General features: G+C 44.8%; 1 protein-coding gene across 1 annotated transcript in view; it reads left to right on the top strand.

Annotated features, from left to right (window-relative positions):
- The window catches only part of LOC117807797 (flocculation protein FLO11-like), a 41457-nt gene extending 17064 nt beyond the window's left edge, over positions 1–24393 (top strand). Inside the window, exons 22-34 of the mRNA XM_034677200.1 lie at positions 20607–20671; positions 20819–20997; positions 21153–21343; positions 21561–21625; positions 21773–21951; positions 22106–22287; positions 22490–22554; positions 22702–22880; positions 23036–23226; positions 23444–23508; positions 23656–23834; positions 23970–24259; positions 24367–24393. Coding sequence (XP_034533091.1) covers positions 20607–20671; positions 20819–20997; positions 21153–21343; positions 21561–21625; positions 21773–21951; positions 22106–22287; positions 22490–22554; positions 22702–22880; positions 23036–23226; positions 23444–23508; positions 23656–23834; positions 23970–24259; positions 24367–24393 — 1857 coding nt within the window. The remainder of the gene's footprint in view (positions 1–20606; positions 20672–20818; positions 20998–21152; positions 21344–21560; positions 21626–21772; positions 21952–22105; positions 22288–22489; positions 22555–22701; positions 22881–23035; positions 23227–23443; positions 23509–23655; positions 23835–23969; positions 24260–24366) is intronic.
- The last annotated feature ends 2806 nt before the right edge of the window (positions 24394–27199 follow it).

The following is a 27199-nucleotide window of genomic DNA, read 5'->3' as shown; positions in this document are numbered from 1 at the left end:
ACCCAGGACCAAACCCCACAACCCCCCCACCTCCCCCACCAGTAGAACCAGAGGCCGCGCAGGCACCCGGCAGGCACCGCCAGCCCCCCGTCAAAAGGCCCCGAGCCCAACCACAGGCCCCAGCCACCCACACCGCGAAGGGCCCCACCAAACCCAACGCCCCAACCACCCCGGGCGCAGGGCCGACCACCCGTGCCAGTTCGAATCCCAAGGGCCATCCGAGAGTTACCGCAAGGCCCCTTTAAAGCTCCTGTATATGTATGCGGGTGTGAGCATATAAACGTGTATGTGTGTGGTTTGTGATTGTGTGTATACGATGAACTCTGGTAAGAGGGTGTCCATGTGTTTGTGAATGTGGGTGTAAGTCAGTAGGTTGGAGAGAAGTATATGGGAAAACTCAAGTCATGAAAATATTTGGCAGTCTACTATTTTGTTTTGTTTTGTTTTGTGGTTGTTTGGAGATCAGTTAGTTAAAGCTGTTAATTTGGTGATGATTGGAAGCCAGCTGCTTTCAAATGAGTCCAGTGTATTATTAACTGTCGCACAACATTTCTCTATTGATATTTGGTCCATTAGTAGATTCTCCCAAATCTTAATGTTTAGATTTCTCTTTGATTTCCAATTTAAGAGGATAGTCTTCTTTGCTATGATTAGGGCCATTAAGAGAATGGTGGAATGTTTATTATGTTGTGTTATTTCCGATATGTCGCCAAGGATGCAAGTTGTTGGGCACAGCTGGATGTTGCAGTTGAGCATGGTTGACAATCTGTCGATGACTTGTTGCCAGAATTGGCGGACCGGTGTACAGGTCCAAAATGCATGGAGATATGTGTCTGTTGTATCTTGAATACAGTTGGTGCATTTGTCTGTTTCTGATAATCCCATTTTGTGTAGTTTTGCCACAGTGTAGTGTGTCCTATGGATGGTTTTATACTGGATAAGTTGTAATTTTTTGCTAATGCTTTTATTGAAGTTGTATATACAGATTCGATTCCAGAAGTCACAGTTAGTTGTTATTGAGAGATCTGATTCCCATTTTGATATCGGTAATGACACCGAGGTGTCGGACTGGTTTAAGATTGCGTATATTTTTGACATGCTCTTTTTTTTGCTGAAGATATTTAAGATTCTGTCAATTGGAATGGGGTCATCCGGCGTGTTAACAATGCTATTTAGGATTGGTGTCACTATAGATTGTAGTTGTATGTATTCTAAAAAGTTTGGGGTGATACTAAATTTCTGGGCTAGTTTGGTGAGGCTGATGAGAGTGTTTTCCTCCGTAATGTGCTGAAGGTGCGTGATGCCCTTTTTCACCCAGTTGGGGAAGTGGAGTGGTTTCTTTTTAAAAGAGAAATCTGGGTTTTTCCAGATGGGAGAGCGGAGGGATGGGGCAATTTGTTGAGACTTCGTGATTTTAATCATCGCTATTACATTCACACAGTTTTATGGCGACTTTAAAACAAGGTACAAGTTTTAAAAAATTAATGTTGACCTACTTTGGAAATATCTATTCAAGACATAATTGAAACTCTTGAAAACACTGAACTTATTTAAATAAAAATAATCACAGGATTAAAAGTTCTATAATAAATCTATAAACAAACTTCTTAATTCTTCTCTCCTGCTTGTTTGTAAAGTGAGTTTTGTAAGGCTTTTGTATCTGATGGTGAGCTGGCAATGAAGTGACTGTGCATTCAAGAAGATGCTGCATGTTTCTTAATTGAGTTTCGTTTGACACAGTCAGATGTGTGCCAGTCAGTGTTGCTATTATTAGCAACAGTAGCTCAGACTGATAATTAAACAACGTCAATAAGCTTCAATTCAGAACTTTGCACGCAACTTTACCTTTGGTAATCCATCCATCCATTCGTTTTTTTTGTTTGATAGTTTTCTTTATGCTGCTTAACTAGGTCCATGGCTTATTCATTCAGTTAATTATATAACTGTTCATTTTTAAATACAGCTTGGATGTCCTGAAAAAAAGTGATATGATTGTATTTTTAGTTTGTGTTTGCAGTGGTCCTTCATCCTACTTTGAATTGGATACATGAAAGTTTGCTTTGAAAATGTTTTACATCCATATTTTTGCATAGAGCGTTTTTGAGGAGGGCATTTTTTTATGGTAAAAGAAATAAGCTTATATTCTTCAAAAAAACAAGATTAGAGCTCACAATTCATAAATTGTTGCAATCTATATATTTGGTCAATATATTGGTATCATTTGCACTTGGAAAGATTAGAGGGCATGAAAGTGAGATGTTTTATTCTGGTTTAGCTGTATCATTATTGTTTTACACCTTAACTGTATTGTACTGTCAATTTGCACCAAAACTCTAACTCTATTGAAAGTATTCAGGATTAGTTTTTCATTACTTCGAGCTGTATCACCACTTCACTGGGGCTCTTTCTTAATTTGTTTGTCACCACTAGCTGTCACACCTTTGGAACTCCTTTCAACATTCATCTAAATGGAATGTACCGTTACCTTCACAGAACAAAAAAAGGGTGTATGTCGTACTACTGTGCTATAAAAATGACAAAGGTGTCTCCAAATTATAGAAATAATAGTCACGTAGGTAACACGTAAGCAGCCTTTATTCCTTTACAATATAAAAGCCTGTATTAAATGAAGGCTGTCAGACAAGGTGAAAGGTTTGATAATCACAGCTGAATTGGACTGAATTGAGGATAAAACTTATCACATAGAAAGAGAGTTCTGAACTTTTCTTCTTTTATTTTTTTTCTCAATCGGTTTTCCATCTTTTTCTTACGGTAAGCACATTTTAAGTACATTTTTAAACTCTTGTACATTCATGAAAGTTCATAGTTTTAAGAAATGTGTATAGCTACATTTCCTCCTACATAAAATGAAGAACTGTTTTTCTACAGATGTTTTTGTAAGATGTGAGACACAGCTTATGGCACCTCTTTACTGACAGGTATTAAGCGCTTTGCCCAAAAATATTGATTGGTTTGTTGTTGCTCGTAAACATTTGCTCAGACTAAAACAAAGGGATTGCAGAAGCTGACAGTATTTTGAACTGTGCATCACTTGCCACGATTATCTTCTCTCACTCTAGGTAAACAAAATCTCACAGCTGAAGGCATTTTCTTCTTGTTTTGGGGATTTCTGTGAGCTGTCAGCACCTCCACTCCCTGTTACTGCAGGGACTCAGTTAAATTTTGTCTACATAAAGATCATGAGCAGGGATGGAATGGGGTAGAACTTTTAACAGTCTGTTGTCTAAATAAGGCCCCAGTCTCTTCCTGCACTACAGCTTCAGTGTCAACACAACTGAAAATAGTGGGCCGACATGTGTCAAGATTGGGCACCATACATATTTTTTATTGTTATAAAACATTACTTTATTAACTGACTCCATTTAGACACGATTCCTTGGCACAGTTTAGGTATAAGTACTTTTAAAATATCTCAAAACGTATATTGACAAAGCATAAGTGCAGTCAAGAATGCATGGGTGTACATTCTGCTACATTAGGTTTATTCAGTGAAATAGTGAAATGTAAACGGCAACTGAGTAACTACAAGCACAGACAAGATGGTTTAAAATGTTTCATTTAGAACAAAACAGGTTTGTTAACTACAGACCTTGACATGCTTTCTTAGGTTTGATGGGGATTTTTTGTAGGCTGTAATGAAGTTTGTGTGGGAAATAGATCGGAGATTTACAACAAAACGAGTCATTCTTTATTTTAAAAAAAACGCAACATGGGTTTAAAATATACCTGTGGTGCTCAGGTAGAGAATCATCATCCTTCTCAGCCATAGCAATCATCACCACAACTAAATGAACTGTCTGATCTGAAAAATGTTTGCTCTGCATTTGCGCTACCAAGGTACGGCTACATAATTTAGACAAACCACATGCAAGTATACAATTAATCAACTGACTTCAAAGCAAAAGTATCAAGTAACTAGAGCATTGATAGAAATAGATATTTGTCTTTCAAATAAAGGAGTAAAATTAATAAATTCAACTGTACATTGACTTGCAATGTCATTAACCCTTCTTATTTGGAATGTGTTTATACTTTACTTTGTTTAGAATTATGACAGAGTTAAAATTCAAGTAAAGGGCAAATGGAAGGATAAATGTTAAGGTTCTTAATTCTTCTATGTATGTTAATGATTTAATAAATCAAGTCATTGGCAGAATGAAAAGTATGAACACAAAACAATGTTGCAAAGATCTGTTTCATTTAAATATCATTGAAAAAAGGACACATGAAAAAAACAAAATGAATTATAATCATGTTTAAATAGTGGGAAGTATTGTTTCATCAATGTAACATTTTGTAATTAGTTTAAAACTAATTGGTATTCTTTGGACGAGTGATGTCTGCACTAAGATTTTTGTGTAACTTTTCTGTTATTAAGTTGTTGCACGTTTTTTTTTTTCATAGAGATGAAAGAAGGCAAGATGGCTGTTGGAAGGATCATATCCGTTTTTCTGATTCTTACTGGTAAGCAAAACGGAAAATGTTTAAAAAATCTTTGTCAAAATCAGTGGATTGTCTTTTCTACGAATGTTCACACAAAAAAGAACAGAGAATCACAACTAAATATATTTGTATGAAATAAATTTCTTTTGGACAGCTCTAGGAATGTCAACAGAAACAACCACAACAGCTGCTCCAACAACCACAACAGCTGCTCTAACAACCACAACAGCTGCTCCAACAACCACAACAGCTGCTCCAACAACCACAACAGCTGCTCCAACAACCATAACAGCTACTCCAACAACCACAACAGCTACTCCAACAACCACAACAGCTGCTCCAACAACCACAACAGCTGTTCCAACAACCACAACAGCTGCTCCAACAACCACAACAGCTGCTCCAACAACCACAACAGCTACTCCAACAACCACAACAGCTGCTCCAACAACCACAACAGCTGCTCCAACAACCACAACAGCTGCTCCAACAACCACAACAGCTGCTCTAACAACCACAACAGCTGCTCCAACAACCACAACAGCTGCTCCAACAACCATAACAGCTACTCAAACAACCACAACAGCTGCTCCAACAACCACAACAGCTGCTCCAACAACCACAACAGCTGTTCCAACAACCACAACAGCTGCTCCAACAACCACAACAGCTACTCCAACAACCACAACAGCTGCTCCAACAACCACAACAGCTAGTCCATCAACCACCACAGCTGCTCCAACAACCACAACAGCTGCTCCAACAACCACAACAGCTACTCCAACAACTACCACAGCTGCTCCAACAACCACAACAGCTGCTCCAACAACCACAACAGCTGCTCCAACAACCACAACAGCTGCTCCAACAACCACAACAGCTGCTCCAACAACCACAACAGCTGCTCCAACAATCACAACAGCTGCACCAACAACCACCACGGCTGCTCCAACAACCACAACAGCTGCTCCAACGACGACCACAGCTGCTCCAACAACCACAACAGCTGCTCCAACAACCACAACAGCTGCTCCAACAACCACAACAGCTGCTCCAACAACCACCACGGCTGCTCCAACAACCACCACAGCTGCTCCAACAACCACCACAGCTGCTCCAACAACAACAACAGCGGCTCCAACAACCACCACGGCTGCTCCAACAACCACAACAGCCGCTGCAACAACCACAACAGTGGCTCCAACAACAACCACAGCTGCTCCAACAACCACTACAGCTGCTCCAACAACCACAACAGCTGCTCCAACAACCACAACAGCTGCTCCAACAACCACAACTGCTGCCCCAACAACCACAACAGCTGCTCCAACAACCACAACAGCTGCCCCAACAACCACAACAGCTGCCCCAACAACCACAACAGCTGCTCCAACAACCACAACAGCTGCTCCAACAACCACAACAGCTGCTCCAACAACCACAACTGCTGCCCCAACAACCACAACAGCTGCTCCAACAACCACAACTGCTGCCCCAACAACCACAACAGCTGCTCCAACAACCACAACAGCTGCCCCAACAACCACAACAGCTGCTCCAACAACCACAACTGCTGCCCCAACAACCACAACAGCTGCTCCAACAACCACAACAGCTGCTCCAACAACCACAACAGCTGCCCCAACAACCACAACAGCTGCTCTAACAACCACAACAGCTGCTCCAACAACCACAACTGCTGCCCCAACAACCACAACAGCTGCTCCAACAACCACAACAGCTGCTCCAACAACCACAACAGCTGCTCCAACAACCACCACAGCTGCTCCAACAACCACAACAGCTGCTCCAACAACAACCACAGCTGCTCCAACAACCACAACAGTCGCACCAACAACCACAACAGCCGCAACAACAACAACACCAGCTGCTCCAACAACCACCACAGCCGCTCCAACAACCACAACAGCTGCTCCAACAACCACAACAGCTGCTCTAACAACCACAACAGCTGCTCCAACAACCACTACAGCTGCTCAAACAACCACAACAGCTGCTCCAACAACCACAACAGCTGCTCCAACAACCACCACAGCTGCTCCAACAACCACAACAGCTGCTCTAACAACCACAACAGCTGCTCCAACAACCACAACAGCTGCTCCAACAACCACAACAGCTGCTCCAACAACCACCACAGCCGCTCCAACAACAACAACAGCTGATCCAACAACCACAACAGCGACTCCAACAACCACAACAGCTGCTCCAACAACCACCACAGCCGCTCCAACAACCACCACAGCCGCTCCAACAACCACTACAGCTGCTCCAACAACCACCACAGTCGCTCCAATAACAACAACAGCCGCTCCAACAACCACAACAGCCGCTCCAACAACCACAACAGCTGCTCCAACAACCACCACAGTCGCTCCAACAACCACCACAGCCGCCCCAACAACCACAACAGCTGCTCCAACAACCACAACAGCATCTCCAACAACCACAACAGCTGCTCCAACAACCACAACAGCCGCTCCAACAACCACAACAGCGACTCCAACAACCACAACAGCTGCTCCAACAACCACAACAGCTACTCCAACAACAACCACAGCTGCTCCAACAACCACAACAGCTGCTCCAACAACCACAACAGCTACTCCAACAACCACAACAGCTGCTCCAACAACCACAACAGCTGCTCCAACAACCACAACAGCTGCTCCAACAACCACAACAGCTGCTCCAACAACCACCACAGCTGCTCCAACAACCACAACAGCTGCTCCAACAACCACCACAGCTGCTCCAACAACAACAACAGCTGCTCCAACAACCACTACAGCTGCTCCAACAACCACAACAGTCGCATCCAACAACAACAACAGCTGCTCCAACAACCACCACAGCTGCTCCAACAACAACAACAGCCGCTCCAACAACCACAACAGCTGCTCGTACAACCACAACAGTCGCACCAACAACCACAACAGCCGCTCCAACAACAACCACAGCTGCTCCAACAACCACAACAGCTGCACCAACAACCACAACAGCTGCTCCAACAACCACCACAGCTGCTCCAACAACCACAACAGCCGCTCCAACAACAACCACAGCTGCTCCAACAACCACAACAGCTGCTCCAACAACCACAACAGCTGCTCCAACAACCACAACAGCTGCTCCAACAACCACAACAGCTGCTCCAACAACCACCACAGCCGCTCCAACAACAACAACAGCTGCTCCAACAACCACCACAGCTGCTCCAACAACCACAACAATTGCTCCAACAACCACCACAGCTGCTCAAACAACCACAATAGCTATTCCAACAACCACCACAGCCGCTCCAACAACCACCACATTCGCTCCAACAACCACCACAGCCGCTCCAACAACCACCACAGCTGCTCCAACAACCACAACAGCTGCTCCAACAACCACTACTGCTGCTCCAACAACCTTTACAGCTGCTCCAACAACCACAACAGCTGCTCCAACAACCACAACAGCTGCTCCAACAACCACCACAGCCGCTCCAACAACCACAACAGCTGCTCCAACCACAACAGCCGCTCCAACAACCACAACAGCTGCTCCAACAACCACTTCAGCTGCTCCAACAACCACAACAGCTGTTCCAACAACCACAACAGCTGCTCCAACAACCACAACAGCCGCTCTAACAACCACAACAGCGACTCAAACAACCACCACAGCTGCTCCAACAACCACAACAGCTGCTCCAACAACCACCACAGCCGCTCCAACAACCACCACAGCCGCTCCAACAACCACTACAGCTGCTCCAACAACCACAACAGCTGCTCCAACAACCACCACAGCCGCTCCAACAACCACCACAGCCGCTCCAACAACCACAACAGCTGCTCCAACAACCACAACAGCCGCTCCAACAACCACAACAGCTGCTCCAACAACCACAACAGCCGCTCCAACAACCACAACAGCGACTCCAACAACCACAACAGCTGCTCCAACAACCACAACAGCTACTCCAACAACCACAACAGCTGCTCCAACAACCACAACAGCTGCTCCAACAACCACAACAGCTGCTCCAACAACCACAACAGCTGCTCAAACAACCACCACAGCTACTCCAACAACCACCACAGCTGCTCCAACAACCACAACAGCTGCTCCAACAACCACCACAGCTACTCAACAACCACAACAGCTGCTCCAACAACCACCACGGCTGCTCCAACAACAACAACAGCTGCACCAACAACCACAACAGCTGCTCCAACAACCACCACAGCTGCACCAACAACCACAACAGCTGCTCCAACAACCACCACAGCTGCTCCAACAACCACAACAGCTGCTCCAACACCACAACAGCTGCTCCAACAACCACAACAGCTGCTCCAACAACCACAACAGCTGCTCCAACAACCACCACAGCTGCTCCAACAACCACCACAGCTGCTCCAACAACCACAACAGCTGCTCCAACAACCACCACAGCTGCTCCAACAACCACAACAGCTGCTCCAACAACCACAACAGCTGCTCCAACAACCACCACAGCTGCTCCAACAACCACAACAGCTGCTCCAACAACCACAACAGCTACTCCACAACCACCAACAGCTGCTCCAACAACCACCACAGCTGCTCCAACAATCACAGCTGCTCCAACAACCACCACGGCTGCTCCAACAACCACAACAGCTGCTCCAACAACCACAACAGCTGCTCCAACAACCACCACAGCTGCTCCAACAACCACAACAGCTGCTCCAACAACCACCACAGCTGCTCCAACAACAACAACAGCTGCTCCAACAACCACAACAGCTGCTCCAACAACCACCACGGCTGCACCAACAACCACAACAGCTGCTCCAACAACCACCACAGCTGCTCCAACAACCACAACAGCTGCTCCAACAACCACCACGGCTGCTCCAACAACCACAACAGCTGCTCCAACAACCACAACAGCTGCTCCAACAACCACCACAGCTGCTCCAACAACCACAACAGCTGCTCCAACAACCACAACAGCTGCTCCAACAACCACCACAGCTGCTCCAACAACAACCACAGCTGCTCCAACAACCACCACAGCTGCTCCAACAACCACAACAGCTGCTCCAACAACCACCACAGCTGCTCCAACAACCACAACAGCTGCTCCAACAACCACAACAGCTGCTCCAACAACCACAACAGCTGCTCCAACAACCACAACAGCTGCTCCAACAACCACAACAGCTGCTCCAACAACACCACAGCTGCTCCAACAACCACAACAGCTGCTCCAACAACCACAACAGCTGCTCCAACAACCACAACAGCTGCTCCAACAACCACAACAGCTGCTCCAACAACCACAACAGCTGCTCCAACAACCACCACAGCTGCTCCAACAACCACCACAGCTGCTCCAACAACCACAACAGCTGCTCCAACAACCACCACAGCTGCTCCAACAACCACAACAGCTGCTCCAACAACCACAACAGCTGCTCCAACAACCACAACAGCTGCTCAACAACCACCACAGCTGCTCCAACAACCACAACAGCTGCTCCAACAACCACCACAGCTGCTCCAACAACCACCACAGCCGCTCCAACAACCACCACAGCTGCTCCAACAACCACAACAGCTGCTCCAACAACCACTACTGCTGCTCCAACAACCACTTCAGCTGCTCCAACAACCACAACAGCTGTTCCAACAACCACAACAGCTGCTCCAACAACCACCACAGCCGCCCCAACAACCACAACAGCTGCTCCAACCACAACAGCCGCTCCAACAACCACAACAGCTTCTCCAACAACCACATCAGCCGCTCTAACAACCACAACAGCGACTCAAACAACCACAACAGCTGCTCCAACAACCACAACAGCTACTCCAACAACCACAACAGCTGCTCCAACAACCACAACAGCTGCTCCAACAACCACAACAGCTGCTCCAACAACCACAACAGCCGCTCCAACAACCACAACAGCGACTCCAACAACCACAACGGCTGCTCCAACAACCACAACAGCTACTCCAACAACCACAACAGCTGCTCCAACAACCACCACAGCTGCTCCAACAACCACAACAGCTGCTCCAACAACCACAACAGCTGCTCCAACAACCACCACAGCTGCTCCAACAACCACAACAGCTGCTCCAACAACCACAACAGCTGCTCCAACAACCACAACAGCTGCTCCAACAACCACAACAGCTGCTCCAACAACCACAACAGCTGACTCCAACAACCACAACAGCTGCTCCAACAACCACAACAGCTGCTCCAACAACCACAACAGCTACTCCAACAACCACAACAGCTGCTCCAACAACCACAACAGCTGCTCCAACAACCACAACAGCTGCTCCAACAACCACAACAGCTGCTCCAACAACCACAACAGCTGCTCCAACAACCACAACAGCTGCTCCAACAACAACCACAGCTGCTCCAACAACCACAACAGCTGCTCCAACAACCACAACAGCTGCTCCAACAACCACCACAGCTGCTCCAACAACCACAACAGCTGCTCCAACAACCACCACAGCTGCTCCAACAACCACAACAGCTGCTCCAACAACCACTACAGCTGCTCCAACAACCACAACAGTCGCACCAACAACAACAACAGCTGCTCCAACAACCACCACAGTCGCTCCAACAACAACAACAGCCGCTCCAACAACCACAACAGCTGCTCCAACAACCACAACAGTCGCACCAACAACAACAACAGCCGCTCCAACAACCACAACAGCTGCTCCAACAACCACAACAGTCGCTCCAACAACAACCACAGCTGCTCCAACAACCACAACAGCTGCTCCAACAACCACAACAGCTGCTCCAACAACAACAACAGCTGCTCCAACAACAACAACAACAGCTGCTCCAACTACAACAGCTGCTCCAACAACCACAACAGCTGCTCCAACAACCACAACAGCTGCTCCAACAACCACAACAGTCGCTCCAACAACAACCACAGCTGCTCCAACAACCACAACAGCTGCTCCAACAACCACAACAGCTGCTCCAACAACAACTACAGCTGCTCCAGCAACCATAACAGCTGCTCCAACAACAACCACAGCTGCTCCAACAACCACAACAGCTGCTCCAACAACAACCACAGCTGCTCCAACAACCACAACAGCTGCTCCAACAACCACAACAGCCGCTCCAACAACCACCACAGCCGCTCCAACAACAACAACAGCTGCTCCAACAACCACAACAGTCACTCCAACAACAACCACAGCTGCTCCAACAACCACAACAGCTGCTCCAACAACCACAACAGCTGCTCCAACAACCACGACAGCTGCTCCAACAACCACCACAGCTGCTCCAACAACCACAACAGCTGCTCCAACAACCACCACAGCCGCTCCAACAACAACAACAGCTGCTCCAACAACCACCACAGCTGCTCCAACAACAACAACAGCTGCTCCAACAACCACTACAGCTGCTCCAACAACCACAACAGTCGCACCAACAACAACAACAGCTGCTCCAACAACCACCACAGTCGCTCCAACAACAACAACAGCCGCTCCAACAACCACAACAGCTGCTCCAACAACCACAACAGTCGCAACAACAACAACAACAGCCGCTCCAACAACCACAACAGCTGCTCCAACAACCACAACAGTCGCTCCAACAACAACCACAGCTGCTCCAACAACCACAACAGCTGCTCCAACAACCACAACAGCTGCTCCAACAACAACAACAGCTGCTCCAACAACCACAACAGTCGCTCCAACAACAACCACAGCTGCTCCAACAACCACAACAGCTGCTCCAACAACCACAACAGCTGCTCCAACAACCACAACAGCTGCTCCAACAACCACAACAGTCGCTCCAACAACAACCACAGCTGCTCCAACAACCACAACAGCTGCTCCAACAACCACAACAGCTGCTCCAACAACAACTACAGCTGCTCCAGCAACCATAACAGCTGCTCCAACAACAACCACAGCTGCTCCAACAACCACAACAGCTGCTCCAACAACCACCACAGCTGCTCCAACAACCACAACAATTGCTCCAACAACCACCACAGCTGCTCAAACAACCACAACAGCTGTTCCAACAACCACCACAGCCGCTCCAACAACCACCACAGTCGCTCCAACAACCACCACAGCTGCTCCAACAACCACAACAATTGCTCCAACAACCACCACAGCTGCTCCAACAACCACCACAGCTGCTCCAACAACCACAACAGCTGCTCCAACAACCACTACTGCTGCTCCAACAACAACTACAGCTGCTCCAACAACCACAACAGCTGCTCCAACAACCACAACAGCTGCTCCAACAACCACCACAGCCGCTCCAACAACCACAACAGCTGCTCCAACAACAACAACAGCTGCTCCAACAACCACAACAGTCGCTCCAACAACAACCACAGCTGCTCCAACAACCACAACAGCTGCTCCAACAACCACAACAGCTGCTCCAACAACCACAACAGCTGCTCCAACAACCACAACAGTCGCTCCAACAACAACCACAGCTGCTCCAACAACCACAACAGCTGCTCCAACAACCACAACAGCTGCTCCAACAACCACCACAGCTGCTCCAACAACCACAACAGCTGCTCCAACAACAACCACAGCTGCTCCAACAACCACCACAGCTGCTCCAACAACCACAACAGCTGCTCCAACAACCACCACAGCTGCTCCAACAACCACAACAGCTGCTCCAACAACCACCACAGCTGCTCCAACAACAACAACAGCTGCTCCAACAACCACAACAGCTGCTCCAACAACCACCACAGCTGCTCCAACAACCACAACAGCTGCTCCAACAACCACAACAGCTGCTCCAACAACCACAACAGCTGCTCCAACAACCACCACAGCTGCTCCAACAACCACAACAGCTGCTCCAACAACCACCACAGCCTGCTCCAACAACCACAACAGCTGCTCCAACAACCACCACAGCTGCTCCAACAACCACAACAGCTGCTCCAACAACCACCACAGCTGCTCAAACAACCACAACAGCTGTTCCAACAACCACCACAGCCGCTCCAACAACCACCACAGTCGCTCCAACAACCACCACAGCTGCTCCAACAACCACCACAGCTGCTCCAACAACCACAACAGCTGCTCCAACAACCACTACTGCTGCTCCAACAACAACTACAGCTGCTCCAACAACCACAACAGCTGCTCCAACAACCACAACAGCTGCTCCAACAACCACCACAGCCGCTCCAACAACCACAACAGCTGCTCCAACAACCACCACAGCCGCTCCAACAACAACAACAGCTGCTCCAACAACCACAACAGCCGCTCCAACAACCACAACAGCGACTCCAACAACCACAACAGCTGCTCCAACAACCACAACAGCTACTCGAACAACCACAACAGCTGCTCCAACAACCACAACAGCTGCTCCAACAACCACAACAGCTGCTCCAACAACCACAACAGCCGCTCCAACAACCACAACAGCGACTCCAACAACCACAACAGCTACTCCAACAACCACAACAGCCGCTCCAACAACCACCACAGCTGCTCCAACAACAACAGCTGCTCCAACAACCACAACAGCTGCGCCAACAACCACCACAGCTGCTCCAACAACCACAACAGCTGCTCCAACAACCACCACAGCTGCTCCAACATCCACCACAGCTGCTCCAACAACAACAACAGCTGCTCCAACAACCACTACAGCTGCTCCAACAACCACAACAGTCGCACCAACAACAACAACAGCTGCTCCAACAACCACCACAGCTGCTCCAACAACAACAACAGCCGCTCCAACAACAACAACAGCTGCTCCAACAACCACAACAGTCGCTCCAACAACAACAACAGCTGCTCCAACAACCACAACAGCTGCTCCAACAACCACAACAGCTGCTCCAACAACAACCACAGCTGCTCCAACAACCACAACAGCTGCTCCAACAACCACAACAGCTGCTCCAACAACCACAACAGCTGCTCCACAACCACCACAGCCTGCTCCAACAACAACAGCTGGTCCAACAACCACCACAGCTGCTCCAACAACCACAACAGCTGCTCCAACAACCACAACAGTCGCACCAACAACAACAACAGCCGCTCCAACAACCACAACAGCTGCTCCAACAACCACAACAGTCGCTCCAACAACAACCACAGCTGCTCCAACAACCACAACAGCTGCTCCAACAACCACAACAGCTGCTCCAACAACCACAACAGCTGCTCCTACAACCACCACAGCCGCTCCAACAACAACAGCTGCTCCAACAACCACCACAGCTGCTCCAACAACCACAACAGTTGCTCCAACAACATCCACAGCTGCTCCAACAACCACCACAGCTGCAGCAACAACCACAACAGCTGCTCCAACAACCACAACAGCTGCTCCAACAACCACAACAGCTGCTCCAACAACCACAACAGCTGCTCCAACAACAACAACAGCTGCTCCAACAACCACCACAGCTGCTCCAACATCCACCACAGCTGCTCCAACAACCACCACAGCTGCACCAACAACCACAACAGCTGCTCCAACAACCACAACAGCTGCTCCAACAACCACAACAACTGCTCCAACAACCACAACAGCTGCTCCAACAACCACAACAGCTGCTCCAACAACCACAACAGCTGCTCCTACAACCACCACAGCCGCTCCAACAACAACAGCTGCTCCAACAACCACCACAGCTGCTCCAACAACCACCACAGCTGCACCAACAACCACAACAGCTGCTCCAACAACCACAACAGCTGCTCCAACAACCACAACAGCTGCTCCAACAACCACAACAGCTGCTCCAACAACCACCATAGCGGCTCCAACAACCACCACAGCGGCTCCAACAACCACCACAGCTGCTCCAACAACCACAGCAACTGCTCCAACAACCACAACAGCTGCTCCATCAACCACTACAGCTGCTCCAACAACCACAACAGCTGCTCCAACAACCACAACAACTGCTCCAACAACTACAACAGCTGCTCCAACAACCACAACAGCTGCTCCAACAACCACAACAGCTGCTCCAACAACCACAACAGCTGCTCCAACAACAACCACAGCTGCTCCAACAACCACAACAGCTGCTCCAACAACCACAACAGCTGCTCCAACAACCACAACAGCTGCTCCAACAACCACCACAGCTGCTCCAACAACCACAACAGCTGCTCCAACAACCACCACAGCTGCTCCAACAACCACAACAGCTGCTCCAACAACCACAACAGCTGCTCCAACAACCACAACAGCTGCTCCAACAACCACCACAGCTGCTCCAACAACCACAACAGCTGCTCCAACAACCACCACAGCTGCTCCAACAACCACCACAGCTGCTCCAACAACCACAACAGCTGCTCCAACAACCACACAGCTGCTCCAACAACCACAACAGCTGCTCCAACAACCACAACAGCTGCTCCAACAACCACAACAGCTGCTCCAACAACCACAACAGCTGCTCCAACAACCACAACAGCTGCTCCAACAACCACCACAGCCGCTCCAACAACCACCACAGCTGCTCCAACAACCACAGCAACTGCTCCAACAACCACAACAGCTGCTCCATCAACCACTACAGCTGCTCCAACAACCACAACAGCTGCTCCAACAACCACAACAACTGCTCCAACAACCACAACAGCTGCTCCAACAACCACCACAGCTGCTCCAACAACCACAACAGCTGCTCCAACAACCACAACAGCCGCTCCAACAACCATAACAGCCTCTCCAACAACAACAGCTGCTCCAACAACCACCACAGCTGCTCCAACAACCACAACAGCTGCTCCAACAACCACCACAGTCGCTCCAACAACAACAACAGCCGCTCCAACAACAACAACAGCTGCTCCAACAACCACAACAGTCGCACCAACAACAACAACAGCTGCTCCAACAACCACCACAGCCGCTCCAACAACCACCACAGCCGCTCCAACAACCACCACAGCCGCTCCAACAACCACCACAGCTGCTCCAACAACCACTACAGCTGCTCCAACAACAGCAGCTGCCCCAACAACCACTACAGCTGCTCCAACAAAAGCAGCTGCCCCAACAACCACAACAGCTGCTCCAACAACAACAGCAGCTGCCCCAACAACCACCACAGCTGCTCCAACAACCACCACAGCCGCTCCAACAACCACCACAGCTGCTCCAACAACCACCACAGCTGCTCCAACAACCACCACAGCTGCTCCAACAACCACCACAGCTGCTCCAACAACCACCACAGCCGCTCCAACAACCACAACGGCTGCTCCAACAACCACCACAGCTGCTCCAACAACCACCAAAGTCGCTCCAACAACCACCACAGCCGCTCCAACAACCACCACAGCTGCTCCAACAACCACCACAGCTGCTCCAACAACCACCAAAGTCGCTCCAACAACCACCACAGCCGCTCCAATAACCACCACAGCTGCTCCAACAACCACAACAGCTGCTCCAACAACCACAACAGCTGCTCCAACAACCACAACAACTGCTCCAACAACCACAACAGCTGCTCCAACAACCACCACAGCTGCTCCAACAACTACAACAGCTGCTCCAACAACCACAACAGCCGCACCAACAACCACAACAGCCTCTCCAACAACAACAGCTGCTCCAACAACCACCACAGCTGCTCCAACAACCACAACAGCTGCTCCAACAACCACAACAGCTGCTCCAACAACCACCACAGCTGCTCCAACAACCACAACAGCTGCTCCAACAACCACCACAGCCGCTCCAACAACCACCACAGCCGCTCCAACAACCACCACAGCCGCTCCAACAACCACCACAGCTGCTCCAACAACCACTACAGCTGCTCCAACAACAGCAGCTGGCCCAACAACAACAGCTGCTCCAACAACCACCACAGCTGCTCCAACAACCACAACAGCCACTCTAACAACCATAACAGCCTCTCCAACAACAACAGCTGCTCCAACAACCACAACAGCTGCTCCAACAACAGCAGCTGCCCCAACAACCACAACAGCTGCTCCAAAAACCACAACAGCTGCTCCAACAACAACAACAGCTGCTCCAACAACCCAACAAGCTGCTCCAAGAACAACAGCAGCTGCTCCATACAACTACAACAGCTGCCCCAACAACCACCACAGTTGCTCCAACAACCACCACAGCTGCTCCAACAACCACAACAGCGCTCCAACAACCACAACAGCCGCTCCAACAACCACTAACAGCTCTCTCCAACAACAACAGCTGCTCCAACAACCACCACAGCTGCTCCAACAACCACAACAAGCTGCTCCAACAACCATAACAGCCTCTCCAACAACACACAGCTGCTCCAACAACCACAACAGCTGCTCCAAACACCACAAGAGCTGCTCCAACAACCACATACAGCTGCCCCAACAACCACAACAGCTTGCTCCAAAAACCACAACAGCTGCTCCAAAAACCACAACAGCTGCTCCAACAACCACAACAGCTGCTCCAACAACCACAACAGCTGCCCCAACAACCACAACAGCTGCTCCAAAAACCACAACAGCTGCTCCAAAAACCACAACAGCTGCTCCAACAACCACCACAGCTGCTCCAACAACCACAACAGCCGCTCCAACAACCATAACAGCCTCTCCAACAACAACAGCTGCCCCAACAACCACAACAGCTGCTCCAACAACCACAACAGCTGCTCCAACAACCACAACAGCTGCTCCAAGAACAACAGCAGCTGCTCCTACAACTACAACAGCTGCCCCAACAACCACCACAGTTGCTCCAACAACCACCACAGCTGCCCCACCAACCATAATAGCTGCTACAACAACCACTACAGCTGCTCCAAAAACCACTACAGCTGCTCCAACAACCACCACAGCTTCCCCACCAACCACAATAGCTGCTCCAACAACCACTACAGCTGCTGCACCTCTTTATACACTTGAAGCACAGTTGTTTAATGAAACCTACACAGACCAATTAAACAACCCTAACAGCCCTCAATACAAAGATCTTGAAGAAAGAATTATTAAAGCAGTAAGTATTTGATCATTTTAATGAGTGCATCAGTGTTTAGCATGAGTTTTTTCATGAACATGAGTTGGACAAAGGTATTTTGTTGGATCTGAAGTGTCATTTTTTTCTTTGTATTCGTTTCATGTACAATTTTCAATTTAAAGTGTTTATTCAACTAAAAGTCTCCTAATATGTTTTTCCATTCTTTGTTTTTTTACAGTGTGAAGACATTTACCAAGCAGAATTCCCTCGTAAATTTCTCAAGTGCACTGTGAAAAAGTTCAGGTAAAAGCCTTTTTTGTGACATTTTTCAAAAGGCCTTGCTTAATATAGTTACGTCTCAAAAAATGATCTCTCATTGCTGACATTTTTAGTCTCACAGACAGAAGCATAATTGCCTCATGTGTTGCCCCCTTTGTTTTTTTTCTATAGTCCTGTTCCATCACAAGTTGATGAAGTTGGAGCAGAGTTGGCGATTGCCTTCAGTCCGACCACTCCAACTGAAGACCTCCCACAAAATAATGTTGTTGCTGAAACCTTGGCTGAAGCTGCAAAAAATCCCAACAACAACTTCAATGTGACCTTTAACCCCAATGCAGTTTCAGTAACAGGTTAGTCTTCATAACAAAATGTTGAATTCTTAGTATCCTCGATATGTCTGTTAATTTGAAACTACTGAAAGTTTGATACCAACTAATGTAGGATCGACATTTCGCTTTTGGGCACTAATAATCATTGACTTATTTGTTAATATGACATTTATAGATGGTCCAGTTCCAGATGCACAATCAACTGCCACACCTGGAACAACTACTGCTCCTCCAACAACAGCTGCTGCACCTCTTTATACACTTGAAGCACAGTTGTTTAATGAAACCTACACAGACCAATTAAACAACCCTAAAAGCCCTCAATACAAAGATCTTGAAGAAAGAATTATTAAAGCAGTAAGTATTTGATCATTTTAATGAGTGCATCAGTGTTTAGCATCAGTTTTTCATAAGAATGATTTGGACAAGATGATACTTTTGGAACTGGTTTTATTTTTTAAATGCAGTTAATTTTCCTTTCTCTTATTTAGCATGTATCATTTTCAATATTGTGCTTTAGACAACTAAAAATATCTAAATGTTGCTGTATTTCCATCCTTTGTTTTTTTTACAGTGTAAAGAAATATACCAAGCAAAATATGGAAAGGCATTTTCCCGGTGCATTGTGAAAAAGTTCAGGTAAAAGCCTTTTTTGTGACATTTTTCAATAGGCCTTGCTTAATACAATGTTGTCTCAAAAAATGATCTCTCATTGCTGATATTTTTAGTCTCACAGAGAGAAGCAAAATTGCCTCATGTGTTGTCCCCTTTGGTTTTTTTCTATAGTCCTGTTCCATCACAAGTGATGAAGTTGGAGCAGAGTTGGGGATTGCCTTCAGTCCGACCACTCCAACTGAAGACCTCCCACAAAATAATGTTGTTGCTGAAACCTTGGCTGAAGCTGCAAAAAATCCCAACAACAACTTCAATGTGACCTTTAACCCCAATGCAGTTTCAGTAACAGGTTAGTCATCATAACAAAATGTTAAATTCTTAGTATCCTTGATATGTCTGTTAATTTGAAACTACTGAAAGTTTGATACCAACTAATGTAGGATCGACATTTCGCTTTTGGGCACTAATAATCATTGACTTATTTGTTAATATGACATTTATAGATGGTCCAGTTCCAGATGCACAATCAACTGCCACACCTGGAACAACTACTGCTCCTCCACCAACAGCTGCTGCACCTCTTTATACACTTGAAGCACAGTTGTTTAATGAAACCTTCACAGACCAATTAAACAACCCTAACAGCCCTCAATACAAAGATCTTGAAGAAAGAATTATTAAAGCAGTAAGTATTTGATCATTTTAATGAGTGCATCAGTGTTTAGCATGAGTTTTCCATGAACATGAATTGGACAAAGGTATTTTGTTGGATCTGAAGTGTCATTTTTTTTCCTTGAATTCATTTCATGTGCTATTTTCAATTTAAATTGTTTATTCAACTAAAAGTCTCCTAATGTTGTCTTTTTCCATTCTTTGTTTTTTTACAGTGTGAAGACATTTACCAAGCAGAATTCCCTAGTAAATTTCTCAAGTGCACTGTGAAAGAGTTCAGGTAAAAGCCTTTTTTGTGACATTTTTCAAAAGGCCTTGCTTAATACAATGTTGTCTCAAAAAATGATCTCTCATTGCTGACATTTTAAGTCTCACAGACAGAAGCATAATTGCCTCATGTGTTGTCCCCTTTGGTTTTTTTCTATAGTCCTGTTCCATCACAAGTTGATGAAGTTGGAGCAGAGTTGGCGATTGCCTTCAGTCCGACCACTCCAACTGAAGACCTCCCACAAAATAATGTTGTTGCTGAAACCTTGGCTGAAGCTGCAAAAAATCCCAACAACAACTTCAATGTGACCTTTAACCCCAATGCAGTTTCAGTAACAGGTTAGTCTTCATAACAAAATGTTGAATTCTTAGTATCCTTGATATGTCTGTTCATTTGAAACTACTGACAGTTTGATACCAACTAATATAGGATCGACATTTTGCTTTTGGGCACTAATAATTATTGACTTATTTGTTTAAAATGTAATTTATAGACGGTCCAGTTCCAGATGCACAATCAACTGCCACACCTGGAACAACTACTGCTCCTCCACCAACTCCAACAACAGCTGCTGAACCTCTCTACACAGTTCAAGCACAGTTGTTTAATGAAACCTTCACAGACCAATTAAACAACCCTAACAGCTCTCAATACAAAGATCTTGAATCAAGAATTAAAAAAGCAGTAAGTATTAGATCATTTTAATGAGTGCATCAGTTTTCGGCATCAGTTTTTCATAAGAATGATTTGGACAAGATGATACTTTTGGAACTGGTTTTATTTTTTAAATGCAGTTAATTTTCCTTTCTCTTATTTAGCATGTATCATTTTCAATATTGTGCTTTAGACAACTAAAAATATCTAAATGTTGCTGTATTTCCATCCTTTGTTTTTTTTACAGTGTAAAGAAATATACCAAGCAAAATATGGAAAGGCATTTTCCCGGTGCATTGTGAAAAAGTTCAGGTAAAAGCCTTTTTTGTGACATTTTTCAATAGGCCTTGCTTAATACAATGTTGTCTCAAAAAATGATCTCTCATTGCTGATATTTTTAGTCTCACAGAGAGAAGCAAAATTGCCTCATGTGTTGTCCCCTTTGGTTTTTTTCTATAGTCCTGTTCCATCACAAGTTGATGAAGTTGGAGCAGAGTTGGGGATTGCCTTCAGTCCGACCACTCCAACTGAAGACCTCCCACAAAATAATGTTGTTGCTGAAACCTTGGCTGAAGCTGCAAAAAATCCCAACAACAACTTCAATGTGACCTTTAACCCCAATGCAGTTTCAGTAACAGGTTAGTCATCATAACAAAATGTTAAATTCTTAGTATCCTTGATATGTCTGTTAATTTGAAACTACTGAAAGTTTGATACCAACTAATGTAGGATCGACATTTCGCTTTTGGGCACTAATAATCATTGACTTATTTGTTAATATGACATTTATAGATGGTCCAGTTCCAGATGCACAATCAACTGCCACACCTGGAACAACTACTGCTCCTCCACCAACAGCTGCTGCACCTCTTTATACACTTGAAGCACAGTTGTTTAATGAAACCTTCACAGACCAATTAAACAACCCTAACAGCCCTCAATACAAAGATCTTGAAGAAAGAATTATTAAAGCAGTAAGTATTTGATCATTTTAATGAGTGCATCAGTGTTTAGCATGAGTTTTCCATGAACATGAATTGGACAAAGGTATTTTGTTGGATCTGAAGTGTCATTTTTTTTCCTTGAATTCATTTCATGTGCTATTTTCAATTTAAATTGTTTATTCAACTAAAAGTCTCCTAATGTTGTCTTTTTCCATTCTTTGTTTTTTTACAGTGTGAAGACATTTACCAAGCAGAATTCCCTAGTAAATTTCTCAAGTGCACTGTGAAAGAGTTCAGGTAAAAGCCTTTTTTGTGACATTTTTCAAAAGGCCTTGCTTAATACAATGTTGTCTCAAAAAATGATCTCTCATTGCTGACATTTTAAGTCTCACAGACAGAAGCATAATTGCCTCATGTGTTGTCCCCTTTGGTTTTTTTCTATAGTCCTGTTCCATCACAAGTTGATGAAGTTGGAGCAGAGTTGGCGATTGCCTTCAGTCCGACCACTCCAACTGAAGACCTCCCACAAAATAATGTTGTTGCTGAAACCTTGGCTGAAGCTGCAAAAAATCCCAACAACAACTTCAATGTGACCTTTAACCCCAATGCAGTTTCAGTAACAGGTTAGTCTTCATAACAAAATGTTGAATTCTTAGTATCCTTGATATGTCTGTTCATTTGAAACTACTGACAGTTTGATACCAACTAATATAGGATCGACATTTTGCTTTTGGGCACTAATAATTATTGACTTATTTGTTTAAAATGTAATTTATAGACGGTCCAGTTCCAGATGCACAATCAACTGCCACACCTGGAACAACTACTGCTCCTCCACCAACTCCAACAACAGCTGCTGAACCTCTCTACACAGTTCAAGCACAGTTGTTTAATGAAACCTTCACAGACCAATTAAACAACCCTAACAGCCCTCAATACAAAGATCTTGAATCAAGAATTAAAAAATCAGTAAGTATTTGATCATTTTAATGAGTGCATCAGTTTTCGGCATCAGTTTTTCATAAGAATGATTTGGACAAGATGATACTTTTGGAACTGGTTTTATTTTTTAAATGCAGTTAATTTTCCTTTCTCTTATTTAGCATGTATCATTTTCAATATTGTGCTTTAGACAACTAAAAATATCTAAATGTTGCTGTATTTCCATCCTTTGTTTTTTTTACAGTGTAAAGAAATATACCAAGCAAAATATGGAAAGGCATTTTCCCGGTGCATTGTGAAAAAGTTCAGGTAAAAGCCTTTTTTGTGACATTTTTCAATAGGCCTTGCTTAATACATTGACTTCTTAAAAAATGATCTCTCATTGCTGATATTTGAAGTCTCACAGAGAGAAGCATAATTGCCTCATGTGTTGCCCCCTTTGGTTTTTTTCTATAGTCCCATCACAACACGAACTGAAGGAGTAATTGCAGATTTGGCAATCGCTTTCGCTGGGACCACTCCAACTGCAGAACTCCCCAAAAATAATGATGTTGCTGAAACCTTGGTTAGAGCTGCAAGCGATACCAACTCTAACTTCGATGTGTCTTTTAATCCAGTTTCAGTTGCATTAATAGGTAAGTCGTCATAACCTAATTTTGAGCTCTTAGTATCATAGAAAAATGTAATTTTGATGTCAACACCTGCAGTATCATCCTGCTAGTTTGGACGCCAAAAATCATTCACTTATGTGTTTAAATTAATATAAATAGATGGTCCTGTTCCGGATGCACAATCAACTGCTGCACCTGCCATAACTGCACCTGGAGCTACAACTGCTGCACCTGCATCTACAACTGCTGCACCTGCCACTTCTGCAGCTGTAGCTACAACTGCAGCACCTGCCACTGCTGCACCTGCAGCTACAACTGCAGCACCTGCCACTGCTGCACCTGCAGCCACAACTCCTGCACCTGCCACTGCTGCACCTGGAGCTACAACTGCAGCACCTGCCACTGCTGCTCCTGCACCTGCCACTACTGCTCCTGCAGCCACAACTCCTGCACCTGCCACTGCTGCACCTGGAGCTACAACTGCAGCACCTGCCACTGCTGCTCCTGCACCTGCCACTACAACTACTGCAGTTACATTTGTTAATGCAACTTTCAGATCTGTTCTTCAAAATTTTACAAATGATTTGTTGGATCCATCATCTGCAGCTTTTCAAAGGCGATCATCAATGATAAAGACACAGGTAAGTCTCAGACATCACAATAAGATCTACCAGTACTCATATAACACATTTTTTTGTATTGTCATAAAAAACTTTTTAATTTGTCTAAATTTATTTTTTGTTTATGTTTCTGCAGCTTGAACCAAAGTTTAAGAGTGAATTCCCCTCCTCGTTCAAGATTTTTATCGTGAATAGCTTCAGGTACCTTTTAAGAATGGTCAAACAACAATTTAAGATTAGTTGCTTGATCCTGTCTAATAATATTGTTTTCTTCTCCCTCTGCAGAAGTGGATCGATCTTGAATAATCTCTTCCTTGGATTTGATAGCGCATCTGTTCCTAATAACACTCAGATTGCAGCAGTTTTCAGAAATGCAGCTCCTATTGTCACTGGCTTTGATATTGAAGGAACCTCTATCATCGTTAATGGCATATGTAAGCAACATTTAGTGCTGTTTTATAAAAATATTTGAATTGGGTGTTGAAGTGTTTCTTAAACTAAGTTTTGTCCTATTTCTTCTTCATTTACAGCTTCAAGTGGAGTAAGCCAGAAGATCAGTCTCATCACTGCATTCTGCCTGGTACTGTTGTCATGGCTTCTGTCAAACCAGCAATAGCACCAGTGCTGATTAACATGTCTTTCTGGTTTAAAACATATCTCTGTGTGGGAGAGTCCAAGATCCTGGGCTGGACAGAAAGGCACAGTCTACTTTAAACAGCTGGTCTAATGAATATTAGAATTATGAGCAGCACTTTATGCTTTCTTTGTAATCAGAAAATAATTGCACTATTTATTAACAACTGTATCTTGATAAACTAAGCACTGTAATATTTGAACAAGTGACGGTTACCACTTCTGACTTGTTAAGTCTTGTTCGTCAAACAAGTAAAACCAGCCACATTAAAAAGTCAAAATGTAAAACCACTGTCATCACTGTTAAACTGTAAAAGCAATACAATATGAAATTTTAGAGTAGATTATCTACCTCTGTGAACAAGGGGCATTTTCTACTTTGGATAACAAAAAAATATGTTGTTGTTGTTTATTTTAAATGAACAACCCTGAATGATTTAAACCTTCAGTGGTTTCCAAGGGAACATAAGATTCAAGGTTAGTTCATGAGTATTATTTTATGAAGGAAAACATTTATTTAACACATGAATATATTATACATATATATAATTGGTTATCTGCACATCCTGATATTTAGTCAATGTATTTAATATTTTTAAGGGACTTATATTTAAAACAAAATGCACTGTCATTGTTCTTATTTATATAAACTGTATTATGTAATCCTGTATTCTGTGAGACTTTTTGTTGTTTTACAATGATCAGAATATAAAATCTATGAAGAATTCACACTGTCTCTTGTCTGATGTTTTCTAATGTTGGTGTATGTAAGAGGTCAGAAGCTTTGGTTTTAGTATAGGTGATGTTGACAAACTCTCAAACACTACCTGTGATTTTATATGATTAATCTTAACAAGAGCGACTTGTTGTCAGTCTGGCACAGATTTTGTGTCAGTTAAACCGGTTCCTTAAGACTAAGAGGTGGGAGTAGTGCATAGTTTACACTGGCAGAGATTTTGTTGATTCATTACCAACACACAGTCTGAGAGATGTGTGTCTCAAAACCAGCATGTAGCTTATGTGTAAGAGCATATGTACACTACATTTTAAGTAATTACTCTCTCATAAAGTTACTTTTAAGGGTTATTCCTTAATCAGTATTGTAGAGGGGTAAGAGAAACAAATGAGGAGAAAAGCTAAAGGTAGTTTAAAAGCAAGGACTGACACTAATGGTGTGCTGTCTTTGATTTAGCTTTCATTAAACTTCTTTTTTTATTTATTCAGATAATTTGATTTAACTGCTATTGGACAAGATAATTAATGCCACTACAAATAAATTGTGTTTTAAATAAATCTTTGTGGAAAGTTGTTACCATCTCATTAACTGGAAACTTTACAAGGTACAGAATAATGCAATTGTCATACAAACAAACAAACAAACTTCCAAAAAAATAGAGAGATTTTCAAGATTTAAATAATGTTGAATCTTGTGAAACAATGTGAAACAATGTGCTTTTATTAAGCCATTATATGTGAAATAACATGACAAAATAAACTAGTGACATTTGTGGCTTCATTGCCTAACAGTAAAGCAAAGTCAAGTCAAGTCAACTTTAGTTATATAGTACATTTAAAACAAGCAGTGTTGGCCAAAGTGCTTTACAAAGTAAAAAAGTACATGAAGACAATAATAAACAACACATCATATTTTTATAGAAAAGTAAAATCAGGTAAAATCTGTTTGGATATTGATGTTCTCATCTTGAGGAGAAGGCCAAAGAGATGAGATGGGTCTTAAACATTTAAAACATTCAACAGTGGGTGCCGATCGGAATTGAAGTATTAAGCTATTCCAGAGCTTGGGGGCAGCTATTGCTAACGCCCGGGGAGTTTAGCCACATCCAGGAGCAGCTGGTTGGTTGACCTCAGTGCTCGAGCTGGATTATGAACATGAAGAAGATCTGCCAAGTAGGATGGTGCCATTCCATTAAGGGCCTAGTACGTTAACAATGCAATTTTAAAATCAATCCTGTGACGGACAGGAAGCCAATGGAGAGCATGCAGCACAGGTGTGATGTGCTCCCTCTTTTTCTTACCAGTCAGGAGGTGTACAGGAGTTTCTTATATTCATTCCAAATTCAAACTTTCATTCAATATATTAAGACATTCATTCTATATATTCAGACTTTCATTCTA

Source organism: Notolabrus celidotus, chromosome 23, assembly GCF_009762535.1.
Source record: "Notolabrus celidotus isolate fNotCel1 chromosome 23, fNotCel1.pri, whole genome shotgun sequence".
NCBI classification, from domain to species: Eukaryota; Metazoa; Chordata; class Actinopteri; order Labriformes; family Labridae; genus Notolabrus; species Notolabrus celidotus.
The sequence above is the reverse complement of the archived record's forward strand: the minus strand, read 5'-3'. Positions and strand labels throughout refer to the sequence as shown.